The 19,937-nt window shown below is 41.4% G+C and overlaps 1 protein-coding gene across 4 annotated transcripts; it reads right to left on the bottom strand.

Annotated features, from left to right (window-relative positions):
* Nucleotides 1-637: 637 nt before the first annotated feature.
* On the bottom strand, nucleotides 638-19,614 carry TMEM229A (transmembrane protein 229A). Of its 4 annotated transcripts, none has more exons than XM_007504246.3 (3): nucleotides 19,482-19,614; nucleotides 6,989-7,148; nucleotides 638-4,870 (listed from the first exon to the last, which is right to left on the bottom strand). In XM_007504246.3, exon 3 carries the CDS (start codon nucleotides 4,582-4,584, stop codon nucleotides 3,220-3,222), a length of 1,365 nt encoding a protein of 454 aa, XP_007504308.1. In that variant the 5' UTR covers nucleotides 4,585-4,870; nucleotides 6,989-7,148; nucleotides 19,482-19,614; the 3' UTR covers nucleotides 638-3,219. The 4 variants fall into 4 exon arrangements, with proteins under 4 accessions (XP_007504308.1, XP_007504309.1, XP_001370861.2 ...); XM_007504247.2 differs by lacking the exon at nucleotides 19,482-19,614 and adding an exon at nucleotides 19,361-19,475; XM_001370824.4 differs by lacking the exon at nucleotides 19,482-19,614 and adding an exon at nucleotides 19,357-19,475.
* Between the last annotated feature and the right edge of the window lie 323 nt (nucleotides 19,615-19,937).

Here is a 19,937-nt window from a genome sequence, read left to right on the forward strand (position 1 = left end):
GTATATTGGCTACAGAAAGCCAGCATTGGCTTCAGGGTGACCTGTGTTCTAGTCCTGCCTCTGATGCATTCTGGGTATGTGACTCTGGGCCAATTACTTAAGCTCTCAGGGCTCCCAGGCAACTGTCTAATGGGATGGAATGGGATGGAAAGGCAAATATTAAGCACTTACTCTGGGCCAAGTATTGTGCTAAGTGCTGGCATACAAAGAAAAGCAAGACAAGGCTTGTGCTCAAGAAGCTCACATTCTAATTCGAGATGACAACACATGTAAGAGGATTCAGATGTAGGGCAGACAGAAAAGCCGGGTGGTGCTTAGGGTGCTGCAGCAGGACTGATAACAGTGGCTGTCGAACAACTGCCATCCTAATCAACATTCATAGGTCTGGACAAAAACAAGCTGATAATAATTTGCTGCTTTCTCCCTTTAACCCTTCTCTTAGAACACATTGCCCAAAGATGATGGCCTGAATTTGTATTGTATTTTGTACCTAAGCATCACTAAATGGTTTACCTAAGTCAGTGCTAAGTAAACATTTGACCTACCTTTAGGAAAAGCTGCTGCTAATAACACTACCTTTATGCTGTTTTCCCTCTTCGAAGAAATTGTGGGGCTGAAGGAATTAATCCATGCAAGATCAGCAAAACAGTTTAGTTTTATTTCTCTAAATAGTTTCCATATCTTAGGGAGACTTCTAAATACACTTGTGTAGCATCATAGACTGTAAGGACTGGAAGGACTTTAAAGGTCATTCTGTGCAACTCCTTCATTTTTCAAATGGGAAAACAGACTTAGAGAGGTAAAACAATGTTATAAAGATATGGAGTTATGAAGCTATTGAAACAGGAAAATAATAGGTAGGTTTGCAAAGCATTTTATAAATATTTCATGAGGCAACTAGGTGTCTCAGTGGATAGAGAACCAGACCTGGTGATGATGGGAGGTCCTGGGTTCAAATCAAGCCTTGGATACTTCCTAGCTTTATGACCTTAGACAAGTCATTTAATCCCAGTTGCCTAGCCCTTATGTTCTGCCTTGGAACCAATACTTAGCATTTATTCTAAGATAGGAGGTAAGGGTTTAAACAAGTATTATCTTGTTTTGCCCTCATAACAGCTCTGGGAGGTGAGTGCTATAATTATCCTCATTTTTATCTATGAAGAAATGGATGCAGACAGAGGATAAGTGACTTGCCCAGAAATTTATAGCTATCTAGTATGTGAGCCTTTGAACTAAGGCATTTCTAATTCTAGGTCCAACACTGCACCATTTAGCTGCCTATACTAAAACCCAAGTCTTTTGCCTCTCAATGGTGTCTATTGGTGGCTAGAGTTTAGTATTTTGCCTTTATACATTTTGTCTATAGGTCAATTAATTTCAAATCAATAGATTTTTAACCAAGAATCTATTACTTGCAAGGCACTGCGGATATAAAGATAAAAATGAGTAGTCCATGTCCTCAAGTCACATACATTTTTCTGGCTTTGAGCAAAGATGGCAAATTTTACTTTACTCATAGGCATAATGTGTTATGGAGGACAGATGAGGAAAACTCAAGAAAAGCCAAAGAATTTGTCTATCAACAAGCATTCTTAAATAAAACAACATTCATATTAGAAAAACACTTTCAGATTTTCCTGCCTTTGTAATGAGCATTGGGATGGTCTTGATTAACTTTATGTGGGTGCAGATAGGTAGCATAATAGATAAAAGTGCCATCAGGAAGGCTCATCAAGAAGCTGAGTACACATCTGGCCTTAAACAGTAGCTATGTTACCCTGGCCAAGTCACTTAACCCTATTTGCCCTAGTCTCCTCATCAATAAAATGAGCCAGAGGAGAAGAAAATGGCAAATCACACTAGTATCTTTGCCAAGAAAACCTAAATGGGGTCACGAAGAATTAGGCATGACTGACTAGCAGCAACAGACATTAAACTCTAGTCTATTTTTTTCCTCCTGGATTTAACAACCTCTGAAAGGTCGTTTTTAACTAAACAAGTTTCTTGGTTTTCTTCTCCACTTCATTTAATTTAGGACAGTGAGATTGAGTCACAAAAATCTATCAATTACTGATTTTTCCTAAGCCCTGATGCTTCAGACTGACCTATGTACATTAAAGAGTCCCAGATAAAATGCTATATTTTCAAAAATGCCATGGAACAGAAATAGGCCAGATGAGAGGACAGTGCTCTTATCTAACACTGTAGATGTGTGTGTAACCTTGGGCAATTCACTTAACCTCCTCTGGGCTCTAGTATCTTCATCTGTAAAATCAAGATGGTAGACTGGATGATCTCTGATCCTTTCCAGTTTTGAATACTATGATTATATGATAAATACTTTATTCTTCTGGGGTTTTGTTTCTCATTAGGATTATAGCTTCACTGATTTGAGCTTAATCTGGAAAAAGTTCCTTAAAACTTGAAGGAGGTTCTCTCTCATTGTTAGAGGTATACATTTTGTTTTATAAGCATATTAAAAAAACAAGCATAAATAAAGTAAGATATTATCAACTTTAATACACTTGGTGTTTAAGGCTAACCAACACTGGAAAGCAGTCATTTCCATGATGGAGATCAAATGTCTTTAACACAGTGTCAACTGTCTGAGCTGCTGGGAAAGACCTATTTGGATGCTATTCTTAGAATATATTCTCATATTTTTCAGTTTCCTTCTTAAATGCTAGACAGAGGCACTTTAAGAGTTACAAGCTGCTGCAATTTCAGGTGTACAGGTCAGTGAACTTCAGCAGGCATTGGTGACATGGAAAATAGCAGCCTGGATTAATATGTAAAGGAAAATTAGAAAATCACTAAATCTTTTGAAAGTCATTGGTCTTTCATTGAAGGATTTCCCATTTATGAAAGGTTAGTAGCTGTCTACCGGTAAGTGCAATCCACAGCTTTCAGTTTTTAAGGTAGGAAGGTATGTGTGTGTGTGTGTGTGTGTGTGTGTGTGTGTGTGTGTGTGTGTGTGTGTAGTAAACGTTTTAAAGAAGAGTTAAATACTTTTAGTTATAATTCATCTCCAAACTGCCATATTTCAAGGTACTATATTACTCATAGGTTCAAAACACCCAGAAAATCAAAACTGTAAATAAAACATGTTTAAAGAGGCTTTAGTAAAATGTATAAAAAGTAAAAGATTAAAAAACATCCCCTTTTTTTAAACTTCCTTTAAAAAGTGTCTCCAGACTTTCAGTTATTACTTTCTATGGTTCATTTAGCTGGTATGTATTGCACACGCCACAACACATTGGACAGCAAGTCCTGGTAGAAGCTAAGAAATATCCAACCCGGCAAATACATCAGGGTGATAAGCCCCATGAAATTCAGTGGGTAGTGAGAGTAGTCCCAGGAGCAGCCCCCACACATGCGGAGTCCCAGGCCCCAAGACAATTCCCACGTGTAGATGAAGAGAATGTAGATGGGAATCCTCTTACAGGTGCCCCAACCTCGGCTATAGTGTAGGTAGAAGTACAGCTTTTCCACCACGAAGCTGCAGCTGCCATACATAAAGAAGGACCAGAGCGAAGTGTGGCCGTTGATGGTCCCGTCCTCCTGTCCCAGGAGGTTAAAGAAAAAAGTGAAAAAGATTTCGTCCAGGAAACCATGCATCCCGAAGAAGAGAAAGCGGAGAAGGTCAGGGAGTCCTTGTTTTGGAGCGCCCCCGAACACCCCAGCACCCCGGGGCCGCGGCCGCCCGCTGCTGGGCGTCGCAGTTGTCCCAGGGCCGGATAGAGGAGGGGGGCCGCGCCAGGGTTGCTGTGGCTGCGGACGGCGGTATCGCAAGCGCAGGAACCTCTTGAGAAACACTTGGGAGTAATAGACTGCCAGCAAGTATTGGAGAGCCAGATCCAGAGTGCCCGGCGCCGCTTCGCCCAACTGCCTCCCCCCGTGGCTTATCAGCAGCAGTGCCTTGCCCACCAAGGTCTGCAACCCCAAGTGGGCCGAGGGGTACAGGAGGAAATTAAAGGCGAAGGTGCTGGGACAGCGGCGCCTCTGCAGGTAGACCTTCTCCAGGGCGAACTGGGTGAGCGAGTGCAGCAGACAGTGGTAGGGAGTGGAGAAACCCAGCATCTTGAGGTCAGGGCTGTGGAGGAAGCCCTGAGCCGAGGAGATGAGCACGTCCAAGGTGATGCCGTGCATCCCGTAGAAGTATAGGCGCATCCAGGCTGGGAGTGCCGAGTCCTCGGCCTCGGGCACCACCGGGGCTTCAGCAGTGGACAGCGCCCCCGGGCAAGCTGCAGTAGCTGGGGCTCCGTACCCTGCTTTCCCAGGCGCCACAGCCTTGCTGCCGGGGACCCCGGCGGGGCCCCAGGCCGGTGCCAGGGGCGCACCGAGCCACTTGGGAGCTCCGACTTCATCCCTGTCGCCAAAGGGCATCAGTTCCGAGGCGCTGCCCGGCCCAGAGCCTCTCTCGCCATCGGGAGAGTGGAGCTTTTGGGCCGAGGCGGGTTGCTCCTGACCGGGTACCGGCCGCTGCCTGCAGAGGTTTAGGCAGAAGCCTTCGTCTCCGCCCTCTGCCGAACCTCCTCTTCCTCCTCCTCCTCCGCGCCGCTTGTGCGGCGGGAGCTGCTGCATCTCCGGGGCTTACAGTTGGCTCCTCCCGGCGCGGCTTCGCGCTGCCTGCTGCTGCCTAGGCGCACTCCTTCTTCCCTCCGCTCCTCTTTCCAACCCTCGGGGGTGGGGTTGGCTCTGGGCAGCAGTAAATCCTTTCTCCGGTCCAAGGAGCAGGCTCGGGGCAAGGTGCGAGCAGCAGGTTCGGGGCAAGGTCTCCTCTCCCCCGGGCTCACAGTGCGAGGCCTAATGCTGCTGGCAGGTCGGCTGCGGGAGCTCGGCCCAAGTTAATCAGGAGGCGGCGCGCAGGCTGCAGGGAGAAATACAGAGAATTTCACAAACCCTTCAGCTTCAACCCCACAGTCGCTGACACTGGGAGCGTAATGTGAGCTGCTGCTACACACTCCCAAGCGCTTTCTGAGCCTGCCTCACATCCCTTTTCTTCATCTCTCTTACCCCCTCCTCCAGCCTTCTCCTTTCCTTTAGGTTCACATTTCCCTCTGACCCGCCCCAGCCCCTCCTCCCCCCACTTGCAGCTTCTGAGGTTGTTTGCTAAGAGCTCTGGCATCTGGCTTCCTTTCCTTCTCCTGCCCCTTCATTCTTCCAGTCCTAGGTCTCCCTTCTCTCCCCTCCCCCACTTCAAGCATTCCCTGGCGGACCCGAAGCAAAGGGTGTTAAGTCACAGGTGATGCCTGAGTGAGGTGTAGACTTCCTAACAGGTGTATATGGCAGGGTGTTTCCTGGAATGAGGGAAACGGGGCCAGGGTATGGTTGGCAGAGATGAATGGCCGAGTGCCATAGACCAAAGCTTTGGGCTGGAGACCAAATTACAGTACCGTATTTGTAATGTACCTTCTGAAAGCCAACTCTGCTCTAGACTAAATGTACCTAGCAAATATGAGCCACCAGTCCTGTCCTACTAGAGGGGCTTATACAGTAGCTTGCCCCTCCCCTGATAACATTTCTGTTATTTGTCAATTCACACTCAACATATCAATTAAACTCTAGAACAGTTTTTGATGGGGATGGGGGTAGGGGTGGCTGAAGACAGAACCCTTCTTATTGCTCTTTTCCCTCCTATTATCCTCTGCCAATTTCCTTTGACAATAACGGGGACCGGAGAAAATAGTTTTAGGGTAATCCTCCTTCCTTGGGGTAAAAAAACAAACAGCCACCAAATATCTTTATTTAATCCAAGTCTCTTTACTGAGGAAAGTCAAGACTTTGAGAATTTAGGTTGCCCAAGGTTACACAGCTACCTAAATTGCAGAGACAGAACAGCTTTGATTCAAGACAGTAAGACAGTAAGTCTAGCCCTGCCATGTATTAGCTTGGTGAACTAGGACAAGTCTTTTGACCTCTTTAGGCTTCTTCATATATGGATTTTTGAACTATAAGCTATGGGACTTTAGTTCCTTTTCCTTCCCTTTCCAAATCTCAAGACACCTTTAGACTGAATCTCAAATTGGGATAATTTTGTTATTATCCCTAGCTGATGGGTGAGGGAAGGAAAACAAAAACTGAAGAAACTGTTATAGTGTTTTACCCTCTCAGAATGAAATATACATTATCCCTCCCCACCTGGGAATTCTTTCCTGAGTGACTATGTCCACATGTCTAGTTACTATGTCCTAGCAGGTCCTGGAGTACACTTCAGGTCCAGAGGAAAAGGGGTGCAAGTGGAATAGATAATAAGGGTGTTTATTTGGGGGAGAGGTTCAGTTAAGAGGAAGGAAATGAGCATTCATTACCTACTATACTCAAGGTGCCTACTATGTTCAAGGCCCTTTACAAATATGATCTCACTTGATCTTCACAACAACCCTGTGATGCAGGTGCTATTATCTCCATTTTACAAGTAAGGAAATGGAGGCAGACAGAGACTTATGACCTGTCTAAGGTCACAAACTAATGTGTATCTGAAAAAAAAAAAAGATTTAAAGTCTTCTTCCTGACTTCAGTCATGCCACTCTATCCACTAGTTGGAATTTAAACTTATTATCCAAATCTTGTTTCTTCTTCAAGCATATACTAACTGCTTGTTGACTGATTGTCTGAAATTCACTGACTTCTCCAAAATAGAATCACAAAATTTTTGCACTCAAGAGACCTTGGAATGCTAATCCAACCTCTTCATTTTACAGATTGAAAAGCAAATGCCGAAAGAGGTCACATTGCTAGTTGATGGCAAAGCTAGAACTAGAGAGAGCCTGAGGTTCTTAGTTCTCAGGCTAGAGATTCAGTTCTAATTTAGGTAGTCATGTGATGATGTATAAGCAATTGCTACTCTAGGCCTCAGTTTTCATATTTATAAAAAAAGAAGGGGTTGATTAGATTTTTTTGAGGTTCTACCTTTTAAATCCTTTCTTAAACCATCCTAATTCTTCAGTATTTAGTGATAAGACTAGTGACTTTTACTGAATTGTACCTCTAGGTTTAATAGAAGTCCCAGGATTGGCTATTAATCTGTAGGCAGTTATTTGGGCAGAAGGATCTGGAGAAATCATATTCTGAGAAAGACTTTCTTCCATTCCATTCATTCTTGCTCCCCTTACTCTCTCCTTCCTTTTCTTGAGTTTCCCTGAAATCTGGCAGTAAAAAGATGAGAAAAATATTGTTACTCTGCTGTCAATTTTTATATAAAAGTAGTTTTAAAAAGTATCAGTTTGCTTATTTGAGAAATTATTATTACTTATTGTTACTCTCTGAAATTCTCAAAGACTCAACTCTCTAAGGCTTTCTAGGTTGCAAAGCAGGAACTTATTTGTATTGATAGGTGTGTTCTCTTTGGGAGTTTACTACCACCAATGAAATCATACATCTAACTTTTCTAATACCTCCGTCTCTTCTCAAATATAGTTAAAATGCCCATGTCCTGCCCATTGACAGCCACTGGTGCATGGGTATAACATTCAGATGTCAGGAACAGAAGCTTCCTGTTCACATGTCAGAATAGATGCATTGCCCAAATACCAAAATACCTGAAGTAAATAACAATTAAAAAATAGATTTTCATCAGTATTATGCCAAAATAACAACAAAAACCATTTATTGAATAAATTATGTGCCAGCTGCCACTAAGTTCCTGTACTGATGTCTCTGCTTGGCAGTTTTATGACTCTGGGTTCTTGAAAGCTGTACTAAAAGAAAGAAGGCAGATCCAATCAAGGTGAGAAGGCTTTGGGTAGGATCCAGGGGACAGACTGTTCATATATTGTCTGAAGATCAATTTAGAAAAGCTTGGAGGACTTTGGGACAGTCAATTTTTCTGCCACAGAAATTCTTCTGAAATGTCTCCCCCCCCCAAGAATCATTATGTAGTGACTTCATTCTTTTTGCTGTAACTTATTGCATTGTTGGGCATCTTTGTTGTTGATTCAGGACAGTAAGGGGTAGCCAAGTCAAGTCAAGTCCAGCTCTTAATCTCCCATTTTCCTTCCCTGTCATGACCTTTCTGCCAGAGCAGTTCTTAAAAGTTAACTCCTAATTGTAAAAAAAGCTTGCAATAACTGGTAGTGGAAGTACTGGCTATACCAAAAAATGTCATAGATCCTTGAAGTAAGTATATGATGTGCTATAATCTAAGTCTCAAAAATGTTATGGTGTCATCTTTGTTCTAAAGAAGTTTATTATCTAATTGAAATGATATAGAGGCAGCGTGGAAAGCCTGGGGTTCATCAAATCATATATCAAGAAAGTTGGACAGAAGCTCAGAGTCTACTTAGACCAATCTCCTGATTTTACAGATGAAAGAACTGAGGTCTAGGGAAGTTGTTTCTATCCCCAGGTCACAGAGGTAGAAATGGCAGAGCTAGAATCTGAAATCAGGTCCTATGATTCTAAATTCAGTGGGAAAATTCAAGATTCTTGTCATTGCTTTGAATTTGTTGGCATTGTTTAAATTATGCCGGTGCTACTTACTGTATGTGCTTAAGCATGTAATATAATCTCGCTAGACCTTAGCTCCTTCATCTGGAAATTGAGGGAGTTTGACTAGATGACCTCTCACATCTTTTTTAAATTCTAGGTCCTGCCTTCCCATACTTTCCCAAACTGCTTAGGTCATTTGAACATTAACCTCCCTAGTAGAAATACAATGTAATATTAGATAAAATCTTTTCCAGAATTAGTTTTCAAGTAGTGAAACTTTTTATGTTTCCAGGCACCAAAAGTATTGAGGGGCAATCTCTTTAATTTCAATAAATAAAATAAGAAAAGATTCACATAAAATAGATATTGAAAGTTTAAAATTGCTATTGTAACAAGGAAAACTCATATCATATATGTAGTTAGGCATATGTTCACATTAAATTTCAAGCTTATATTTTAGTGCTTTGAGAATTTCCGAGCTTCAGCTCATAACTTCTTCAAATTCTCAGTAGGTAATCTTGAGTTGTTTTGGCAAAACATATGGAAAGACAATAACAAGAACAACAATAATAAGAACAAGAAGAAAGAATCCCTTGACAAACATTCTGTTAATAAGCATGGCCATTTTGGTGTCTGGGAACCAATGGCTTTCATGTCTTGGTACATACTCTGTACACAACTATGGTAATAATCCTTAGTGATCTTAGTCTGGTCCTTGTATGAGACAGACATAGTTTTTCTTTAGTATCATACTTGGAGCCTTTCTAGTTTGTGTATAGTTGGAAAATCTTGAACTTCAGGACTATTTTCTCCAGAATTCTTTTTCATCAAACAGCATCCTTTTCCCTGCATCCTCACATTTGCATTGTTGCATGACTGGTTATAATTCTCTGTGACTCCTCCCTCTCACTCTTCTTCCTCAAGATCACGGTCAAGTTAGGCAGGTTTTTACTCTAGCTTTTTATTTCAAGTTGTTATTAATAAATCTTATAAATATAATACTTGAATTATTGTATATTAATTTTTAATTTTCACAATTGGTAGCTTTTTCTAGAGCTTATATTCTGTTGACATAGGTTTTGGTCACCCAGTGTCAGGTCCAGGTAATGGTGAGACATTGCCATAGTAATTTAATGGAATAACCTGAGTGAGAAGGTAGAGTGGCCTTTATTTTGTGATAAGGCATCAGAATTGGATAAATTGGAATCTCCCAAATACCAACTCACACCAAAAATACCTCAGTTTTCTGTTCATTCATCTTTCAAAATGATGCCACAAGAAGTCTAATTCTGTCATCAGTGAAGTATTTTGCATATATATATATATCAGTCTTATCAAAAATATTCTCATTCCCTGATGTTTTCTTAGAATACCTGCTTATTATTCATTTTACTAGGATGAGATACAGTGGATATTTATTTTCTTAAATGGAAGCAACGTTTAAAGGAAGAAACAAAAAACTCCAAACCCCCAAACTTAATTATTCCCTGATGATGTGTTGTTTTTGCCAGTTTCCTTTCAAGTCTTCTCTTTTCAGTCACATATTACATTGTCTTGCATTCTCATCTCCTTCTCATCTTCTCCTCCTCCTCCTCGTCCTCCTCCTCCTCTTCCTCCTCCTCTCTCTCTCTCTCTCTCTCTCTCTCTCTCTCTCTCTCTCTCTCTCTCCCTCTCTCTCTCTCTCTCTCTCTCTCCCCCTTCCCACTTCTCTCTTACCCACCTCATCTCTCTCACATAAAATCTTTATAAAACTGTTTCCCAACCTTTACTTATCTCCCTTAATGTTTTCTTGATCCTTCCTTGTTGAAATGAAAAATTTTCAATCACTTATTCCTCCTCCCCAAATTTCCCAAGTTTATGACACTTCTAAAGTTTATGTCAAGCTTATGTCATCTCTATAAAAATGATTTGAATCATTCTTCAACTGCCTGAGAAATCTGCTCTATTCTTCCCCTCTGATTTATCAGTCTTCTTTCCTGATCTTTTTGCCTTTCTTCTTTTTTTTTCTGAGCACTTGGGACATAAGGGTAAACTAGGAAAATATTGAGGAAGCTTTTCAACGGTTCTCTTTTTACTTTTTTTGGGGTCTCTCTGTAGTTGTACTATTCCCTGTCCTCTTGATTGTTGAACTCCATGACTTCTAGGGTCCTCTGATGTTAGAAGTTTGGGAGACAGGATGGAGAGAGAGGAAGACAGAAACAGGTTTACCCCTTTCAAAATAATATTCCCTACTGCCTATATCTTACCACTGTGCAGACAGCTGAAGGGAAAGTGAGTGATGGCAATTTTTTAAGGGGCAGAATTTAGGGTTTTTGGGAAGCAGCCAAAATACTGGTAAGCTGGAAGTCGCCTGAGTGTTCTGAATGCAGCAGTATGGATGGAGAGTTGGCAATTGCAGTGAGTACATTCTGGACTGAGTAGAAAAAGTGTCGAGTAGTTGTGGTGAGTGATTTTCAGACAAAGGAGGCCTAGTGTGAGGTGGAGAGACAAAGCAGCTGGGAGACATTGACAGCCATGGGGGTACTGAGCTCAGCAGTGCATTCTGGGTTTTGGCATAAGTACAGAAAGAGAATGGCTGAGAGTGAGGATGAGCCTGAAAGCTCAAACAGCTGTAGTGTGTTTTGGGAGGATTCAGAAAAAAAGAAGAGGAGTGAGGTGAGAGGCTGTGAGACCATGAAGGACTCAGGGCCTGGTTCCTAGTACCTATCCCTTCTCCCTCCCAGATTTTTACTCATCAAGAATTTAAATTCCCACTTGTGTGTGCTAAGCTGTGTGTTAGATGCTAAGGACACATAGACAAAAATGAAAAAAAAATGTTTGCCTTCAAGAAGCTGATATTCTCTGTAGATAGAGCATATACAATTCATGAAAGATAAGGAAAGGTCTAAGATCCAATTTTGTCTAATAGAATTTTTCTGTTAAGTTCACTTCAGAAGGATTTATGCTTCAGAAGGAGAGTACCCATGGTGAAGGGGATACTGCATCTTTGGGTCTAGTATGGTGGAAAAACTGATGAAGTTGGAGTCAGAAGACCCTAGTTTGAATTCTTTTTCTGCTACTTTACCTGGGTAACCTGCCTCATTTCTCTCATCTATCAAATAAGAAGATGGGGCTACATGCCCTCTAAGGATCTTTTCAGCTTCAAATCTATGATTCTATTAACCTAATGTCCTCATGTTCTATTACCAATATTCACCAGACCTCCTAATATTTTTTTTTACTATTCTCTCAGATACCTGAAGGTTTTGGAATAGGATCACTTCCTTGGGAGTATGCCTAACAACTGTTCAAGATATCAGGAGGTTACTCTGGACTTCCAAGAGGGACGATGTCCATTAGAGTACTCTACTTTATTAAAGAAATAACAACAATCACTTTTCAACTAGGCTGATTTTCTGCAGTTTGATTCAAAATTTTTGCTATGAGTCTGAAAGTTTTAGAAGCTACTATCCTTCTAACTTAGTTTCAAGACTTTGAGTTCCTTGAGAATGGGGATTGTCTTTTGCCTTTTTTTGGTATTCCTAGTGTTAACTTGGAAAATAATAAAATCAGAGGGATTTATGGGGAGAGAAAAGTTAAATAGGCATGTGGGGTGAAGCCTTCCCCAAAGGGAAGATTTCCTGAGAAGGAAGTAGTGACTAGGGCTTTTAAAGTTTAGCCCCATAAGCTTCCCAAAGTTCAAGGGAGGATGCTGTTGGGGTTCCTTCATTAGAATATCTGATTGGGCATTGTTTGTTCAACTAATCTCAACAAGGCTACCAAGAGTTCTGGAATGAAATTCATGGTAGTTTCTGTGGCTAGATTTAGCAGGAATTTCTGACAATCATATGGTCTATTATTAGAATTTTAAATGTCACAGTTATTCCATAGTATATTTAAATATCCACAGTTAACAACAGCATTTAGCAAAATGCCTGGTACATAGTAGGCCCTCAATAAATGCTGATTGAATGTCAATAAATAAAAGCAACAGTTCTGACGTTAGAAATATAATATGAAGCAAGCAAAGAAGGAAATGTGTCTGCTTTTTTGTGTGTGTGTGTGAGGTTGGGTTATGATAATGGAGGGGGTCATGTATTAGCCTGTGCTACAATGTCAATTGATTTTTGAGGGGTAGAATGTGGCAGCTGATGCTGATAAACCTAATGAGGGAACCAATTTCTGTCCCACTCTTAAGAGGGACATACATAAACAAACAAAAGTAGGAAGAGCCCAGACCCTGGGCTGGTTTTCCTAAAGTGGTCCATAGTCTCTGACTCCAAAGCTGATTAGGTTGGAAAGATGGAGAGCAAGAGGGACAAGAGAAACTCAGTGTGACTCTGGGATGCCTGGTAACCAAGATGGTATTCCTAGACTTATCTATCTTTGTCTTCCCTTATATTAAGTTTCTTGAAAAAAGTTTTGAGTGTTGGGCTGAGGCCAGAGGCATAGAGAAAGAAGGAGGATATAAACATTTATATAGTGACTACTATTTTCTAGGCATTGTGTTGATACTGTCATAATTAATTATGAGGGTGATAATAACTTCATTAAATCAAAGTGATAGGAGTAGTAAAGAGAGGGAAAGGTAGGAAAGAGGTAGAGACTTAGCTTTTTAATCGATTGGCCTCCATGATAGGCCTGTGGCTAACTCCCACAGTGGTTCCTTCAGCTCTCCAATGCTCCAGCCAGAAAACCCAAAGACCTCCAGTCAGAAAACCCCAAAGACCTCCTGGTCACCACTTATAAACTCTTTTCTCCATCCACCAGCTCTCCCATGTCACATCTTAGGCACTAACCCTAGTTTCTTAATCTGCCTGGGCCACTCAGGGGAGGCAGTGCCTGTGGAATCAACTTCCTGTCTTGTTGGTTCCTGGGTGCTCTAACTTCCTTTCTCAGAGGGCTATCTATACCTGAATGTACTCAGTGGTCTTTGACCTCCACCTCACTGAGATGACGTAAACAAAGGTGATATCACGGAGGGAGAAATTTGCTTCCAACAACACCAAGAAGAAGGGCAATAATGACATTCTGCCAGAAGGTCAAGGACAACTATGCACTTGAAAACAATACTTTCTGGAACGTTCACTATTCTCTCCTGGGTGGCGTTACAAGGTTAGAATAATTCACTATTCTCTCCTGGGTGGCGTTACAAGGTGAGAATAACATGCTAGTGTTTTCAAGACCAGAAGACATTTGATCTGTAGGAAACCTAGGAATTATTTTTGCTCATGGTACATTTTATGGTATGTACTAATAACTAGTGGAAGAGCGGTGCTTTTGGCATAGAAGATAGAATATTGGTACTAGAATTAGGAAAACTGGGTTTAAACTCCACATTGGACACTTATTAGCTGTGTAAACTTGTCAACTCCCTAGCAGTTATCCACTAAGTCATAGACTTTGCTATCTGAGTAGAGAGAGGGGCTTCCCATGCTAGGAATTCCCCATCTGACAAAATCATATCATCTTTATTTATTGGCTTATTTTCATGTCTTGTAGGTGTATTACTGACCGACTACTCCCACTCTAACCACTTGTTCTCTCACCTATCCAGTCATTTTTAATGACTATCTCCTCATTGCTCTCCTCTAATTTTCCTTCTTGTTACTTGCTTAGATAGGAATGGTAAGAATGTGGAGGAATACCTGTGGGTAGGTGTAAATAGTTATTTCCTGGGGGGAAGGGTCTGGTAGAAGATGTTGGTAGTGGAACAGTTGGCATATTTGCATGATGGTAGCTATGCCCAGGGAAGGGGTAGGATAGTTTTAGGACTAGGTGCTGGAGAGGGTATTTAGAAGAAGGTTCAGAGAGTGGTGAATGATGGATATTTTGGGAAAGAGGCATAGATAGGGATGTAGTAGAGATTTAGGATGTGTGGTGGGCAACTTGGCAGTGTTGGTTTTGGTGGGCAGTAGGGAAAACTAAGCCTGTAGGGATGAATTAACTAACCAATAACAGGCAGCTAAGTAGCATAACAGAAGGCTGGTCTTGGAGAGAGAAAGACTTGACTTCAAATGTGGTCTCAGACACTAGCTGTGTAACTCTGGTCAAGTCACAACCCCTCTTTGCCTCAGTTTCTTTAAGTGTAAGATGGGAATAATGACAGCACGTACCTTCCAGAATTGTGATGAAGATTGAATAAGATATCATTTATAAAGCACTTAGGACAGTGCCTGGCATATAGTGACTGATGCTATATGAATAATTATTCCTTTTTGTTTCCTTCCCTTCCCAACTGCTATCTCCAGTTTTTCTGTTATTTCTGTCATTGATCCTCTTTCCTTATCCCTGTTTCTGACATCTCATTCCCTGTAGGGTTTTCTAGCCTTCTAGTCATGATGATAAAAGAGAAAGTTGTAGCATTTTTACAACAAACAAGAGTAAGTACTCTTTTTGTTTCTCCTTGCCCAGAGCTGAGATTGCTGAAGGGAATTATGCTACTGAGGGGCATTCCCTAAATGTCTTGGCTGGCCATATTGGAGACTATTCAGTCATAACCCTCTGTAGCTGTGGTCTAGAGAGGTTTAGGAACTTTTCCAAGATCACATGGTAAGAGGCAGAGTCAGGAATTAGTATTGTATGACATCTATTCTGTGGTGAGTTATTTGACGAGTCCAAACATGCCAATTAATATGATGAGCTAATAAAATGGAAACCAAGTCTAAATGATACTTGGAGTTCCCAGCTAATTCTTAGCTTCTTTGAGGAAGTCCTTGAAGCTGTTATTGGAAACAAGAACTTGACAGTTCACTTTGTTAATACTCAGTGATAGTGTTTCAACAAAACTACCAGACTAGAGTTATAGCCCAAATCAAATGTTGATTGCCAGGGTTAATGACCTTTTCTCATTTCTGATGTTTTCCTCTTTTGACTTAGTGCCATTACTATAGTCTGGTTCTTCTCATTTTCTTTATTTGTTGATTCATCTTCCTGATGGAATATTTCTAAATGTAGAATTTTCTAGTCTTTCATTGTCCATCTCTTTTTCGTCTACTCTCCCTTTACTATCTAATATTGGCTTTATTCAGGTAATTGTTAAGTCTCTATACCACAATCTCTGCCCTGAACTCCAGTTTTTTGAACAAAAGCTTCCGATAAGCATTTCCACCTAGATGACCTGTCAATATATTTTAAAAAAAAATTTAAACAAACCCTCTAAGACAGAAGAAGGTCAAGGACTTGGCAAATGGGGTTAAGTGACTTACACTGGGTCACAAAGCTAGGAAGTGTCTGAGGCCAGATTTGAACCCAGGTCCTTCTGACTCAGGCATGGCCCTCTATCCACTGTGCTGCCTAGCTGCCCTATCTTGCCAGCATTTTACATTTGACATGTATAAGACTGACATCAATCTGTCACTAAAACCTGCTCTTCCTTCCATATTATCTATCTATCTATCTATCTATCTATCTATCTATCTATCTATCTATCTATCTATCTTGTGATGCGGAGTCATCAGTACCCGAGATATTTGCTAGATGTTGCACTTTTATACTTCCATCAATTTTCACGGTGTTTCGGTGCACAAAAAACTCTTCCTGGGGCCACCCACCACTCAGAGAAAGCCACCCAAAGTAACCGAATTTGGAGAATTTTACTTCTTTGTCTCAGAAAGCTCTCATCTGACTTGAGTTGATTTGCTTTCTATAGATTGATGGGGAAAAGAACTGGTGCCCTTCATAGAATTCAGAGTTGGAACGAACCTTAGCATTTATTTAGTCCAACCTTGTCAGTGTTATTGGCACAAACTACAGCCTTTCTTTTCACAGTTCCACTGTCCTAGTTTCTTCATTGTGGTAATAGTATCTCTCCTCTAAGATCAATTCTACCCCTTTCTTTTGCCTACTCTGTGAGGATACGTGATTTGACCTACTTCCATGTACTTGGGGAAAACTGGTTCACACCAGCAAGGGCACTGGTATTTTCCCTTCATTCATTGGTATTCCATGTGGTTGTCAAGGTCTTTACTACTACTAGTTATTGGTAACACTCCATTCTGAAATTATGGGCATCAGTGCATCCATATACAGAGCTACTTTATAAGTTTCTTGATCATCTTTTAAAAGGCTAGTTGATATTAGTAGCTACTCTAGTTATATCCCCAGTTCCTTTCTTGCAGGTTGATGGGGTCCTGACAGGAGGGGCAGATTTCTGGTTTTTATACCTTCCTTTATTCCCATGTCTTACCTACCTAAGAAACCCAAGTTTAAAAGCCTTATTTTCTCATATTTATAAACAAGTTTCCATAAATAGGCCTCCTCATGCTGAGACAGGCTGACTTTTCATCTTGGTGAACTTGTCAAGCTCTAGCTGCCATTTGGGAGAGTCCTCTTTTCCTTGCTTGGGTACCACATGATTTCCTTGTGTTGACAATGTAAATTGAAGTAATCTTCCTCACAACTTGCTCTTTAAGGTCTTCAAATAAAGTTTAAAGGAGTAACCCCATTCTTGCTCTATATTAGGTGAATGATTTCTCCTTTTCCAGAGTGGAACATAGCCCTGATCTGTGCTATTTTCATTCCTTTGTCCTAGGCTACTTAGGGCTTCAATGTTTTTGATGTGAACCAGGTTCAGGGGAGGATTCTAGGTCATAAATAAAGGGCTGAAAGAGACCTTGGAGGGCATTGAATCCAATTCCCTTACTTTGCAGAGTGGCAACTGAAGCATAGGAAGTTGTGGCTTGTCCAAGTTCATACAAGTAGTAAGTACCAGAAGAGGGGATTGACCCAATGTTCTCTGACTCCAGAGCTATCTCTCCTTCCACTCTACTATTTATTGACCTTGACATTGACCAAGGAAGAGATTTTGATGTAGCTTTGATGTTTCCACTGTAGAGCCCAGGTTGATCAGTCCCAGAGTTGGTCCTATAAAATAGTTTTTGGTCACTGCAGATCTATAGTGCAGGTCTCCCTTTTTCTGTAACTACTTCCCCTAGGGTGATCTTTTCTGGCATGGTGCACCTTATTGCTCTACTAAGCTTTGAGGCCCCAGAACCAAACAGGATTTACTTGACTCCTGGCTTCTAAGAAAAAAATTACCTTAATTGCAGTTAAGAGAGAAGCTGAGGGGCAACTAGGTGGTTCAATGAAGAGAACCAGGCCTGGAGATGGTAGGTCCTGAGTTCAGATCTGATTTTAAATATTTACTGACTGTGTAACCCATGGCAAGTCACCTAACCCCAACTGCCTCCTCTTCCTGCTCTTTTATTTTGGAACCAATATATCTTTTTTTTTGATATTTTGGATAATATTTTGGAACCAAAATATTAGCTCTAAGATAGAAAGGGCTTTTTTTTTTAAAGATAGAAGCTGTACAATATAGATTTAATTCCATCAGTGATGGATCCTCTTCACTTAGTTGCTTGTTTACGGCCCCTCTGAATAAAGTGTCTATAGCCCCCCACCTTGCAGACATCAGTTCTTAGGAGCCTCAATAAGGCTGTTACCTCATGAGACTAAAGCCAATGGATGGCATCACCTTATTCATTCTTAGGGTTCCTTTTCCTTCCTAAGGGCTCCCTCTTATAGTCTGCATTATTAAGACTAGCTCTGAGATTTCACATAGAAAGCACAATGACCCTAGAGAAGCCTTATCTCTGATTGATCCTCATTTTTCATGAACTGAGAACTTTATTCCTCCCAATGGCTTAGAATATTCTTTCTGTCCCCACATCCATAGAAGCTGATGGATAGCTATTTAGTAACATGGTCATATCAACCATGTCAATTATTTCCAGGAATAGGATACTCTTATAAATTGTCTTTAAAGCCCTAATTTGTGCCATTATGAAATATTTCTATTTTAACCACTTCTTTCTGGAGCAAGATGGTACTCTGCAGAGCAAATTGATATAGGTCAACCAACACTTCCCCCCACCCTCCATCATAGTCCTCAAACAGACTCTCAACAGCATAGGATTTAGAGTTGGAATGGATATTTAGATTAATCCCATTTAAAAATAGGCAAACTGGGGGCAACTGGGTAGCTCGGTGGATTGAGAGCCAGGCCTAGATGCGGGAGGTCCTAGGTTCAAATGTGACCCCAGACACTTCCCAGATGTGTGACCCTGGGCAAGTCACTTGATCCCCCTTGCCTAGCCCTTACCACTCTTCTGCCTTGGAGCCAATACACAGTATTGATTACAAGATGGAAGGTAAGGGTTTTAAAAAAATAGGCAAACTGAGACTCAGAAAGGTAAAGAAACTCATCCAAGGTTACAGGACAGCAAAGCCAAATCTTTAATATTCAGTCTAATTTTTGCTACATGAAACTGCATCTCCCAGTGGTCACATCTTATATGTTATGGGGATATATCAATATCATAAACTTTCCGAGTCTTAGAGTTCCCTATTAAGTGCTAGCTATTTGTTATTATTAGTAATTATAATAATAAATTCCTTGAAGTCTTGCTTCTATTCCGTCAGAAAAGCTCTGTTGAGAATACTTCCCCTGCCATGGCTGGGGCTTTTGAGAAGATCCAAGGTTGGATCTTGAAGATCAACTCCTATGAATCTAGGCAGGTTGTGTGTCTGCTCCAGCCGGAGCCTGTTTGGGTGGGAAAGGAAGAGTAGCTTAGGTGGCAATCATGCCATCAAGAGGAAGGTGTGTTTGGTAAGAATTCCTCCTGTCACTTGAGTGGCATGCTATTGCTAATCATCTTATTTCACTTCATTCATGGAGGCCCATCTGTGATTGCCACATCACACCCTCTACGGTAATAGGAGGAGGGGAGCTTCTTTTGTATGTCCTTCTTCCTTAGTTCCTTCCACTTTGGGAAGGCAATTCCATGACTTCCGTCTTGGGCACACCCCAGAGCATTAGGGAAGGACCCTGCAGGTGTTGTCCAAGGTACTGTCACCACTGAGCTTGTCCTACCTTGTCATTGCTGTCTGGGGCATGTTGGTGTTTGCTGTGCCTTAGGAGCTCTAGTGGCTTAAAGTACTTACTGACCATTTGGTGAGAATCCTCAGTGACAACCAACATAGGAAAACGCAGGCACAAACACACAGGGAAAAAATATCCATCTAACCGGGGTACCTGGAGATGGATGGCTGGGCCACACAGAACTCACCTGACATTCTGGCATTCTCTTTTGTGATAACATAGTCAGCTCCAGAGTGGGTGATCCAGCTTAGAAATGCTGGTGCTCTGGGAGTAAGCACAAGGAATGATCTAGAGGGAGAGAGGCTGGTGCCCTTGTCAGGGTAAACGGCGATACCCTGTCGTTTGTCCACATGCCAATTGGATTGCCTTTCTGTTTGTTGCATCACAACAAATCTACTCACCTAGTTTAAAAACCTTGAAAAGGGTATCTGGGTGGCTCAGTGAACATAGAACGAGACCTGGAGATGGGAAATGCTGGGCTCAAGGGTGGCCTCAGATACTTCCTAGCTGTGTGACATTGGGCACAAGACACTTAACTCCAATTGTCCAGCCTTTACTGTTTTTCTGCCTTGGAACTGATACTTAGGATAGATTCCAAGACATAAGGTGAAGGTTTCAACAACAACAAAAAAGGGAATTGTGG

This window comes from Monodelphis domestica, chromosome 5, assembly GCF_027887165.1.
Source record: "Monodelphis domestica isolate mMonDom1 chromosome 5, mMonDom1.pri, whole genome shotgun sequence".
In the NCBI taxonomy this organism is placed as follows: domain Eukaryota; kingdom Metazoa; phylum Chordata; class Mammalia; order Didelphimorphia; family Didelphidae; genus Monodelphis; species Monodelphis domestica.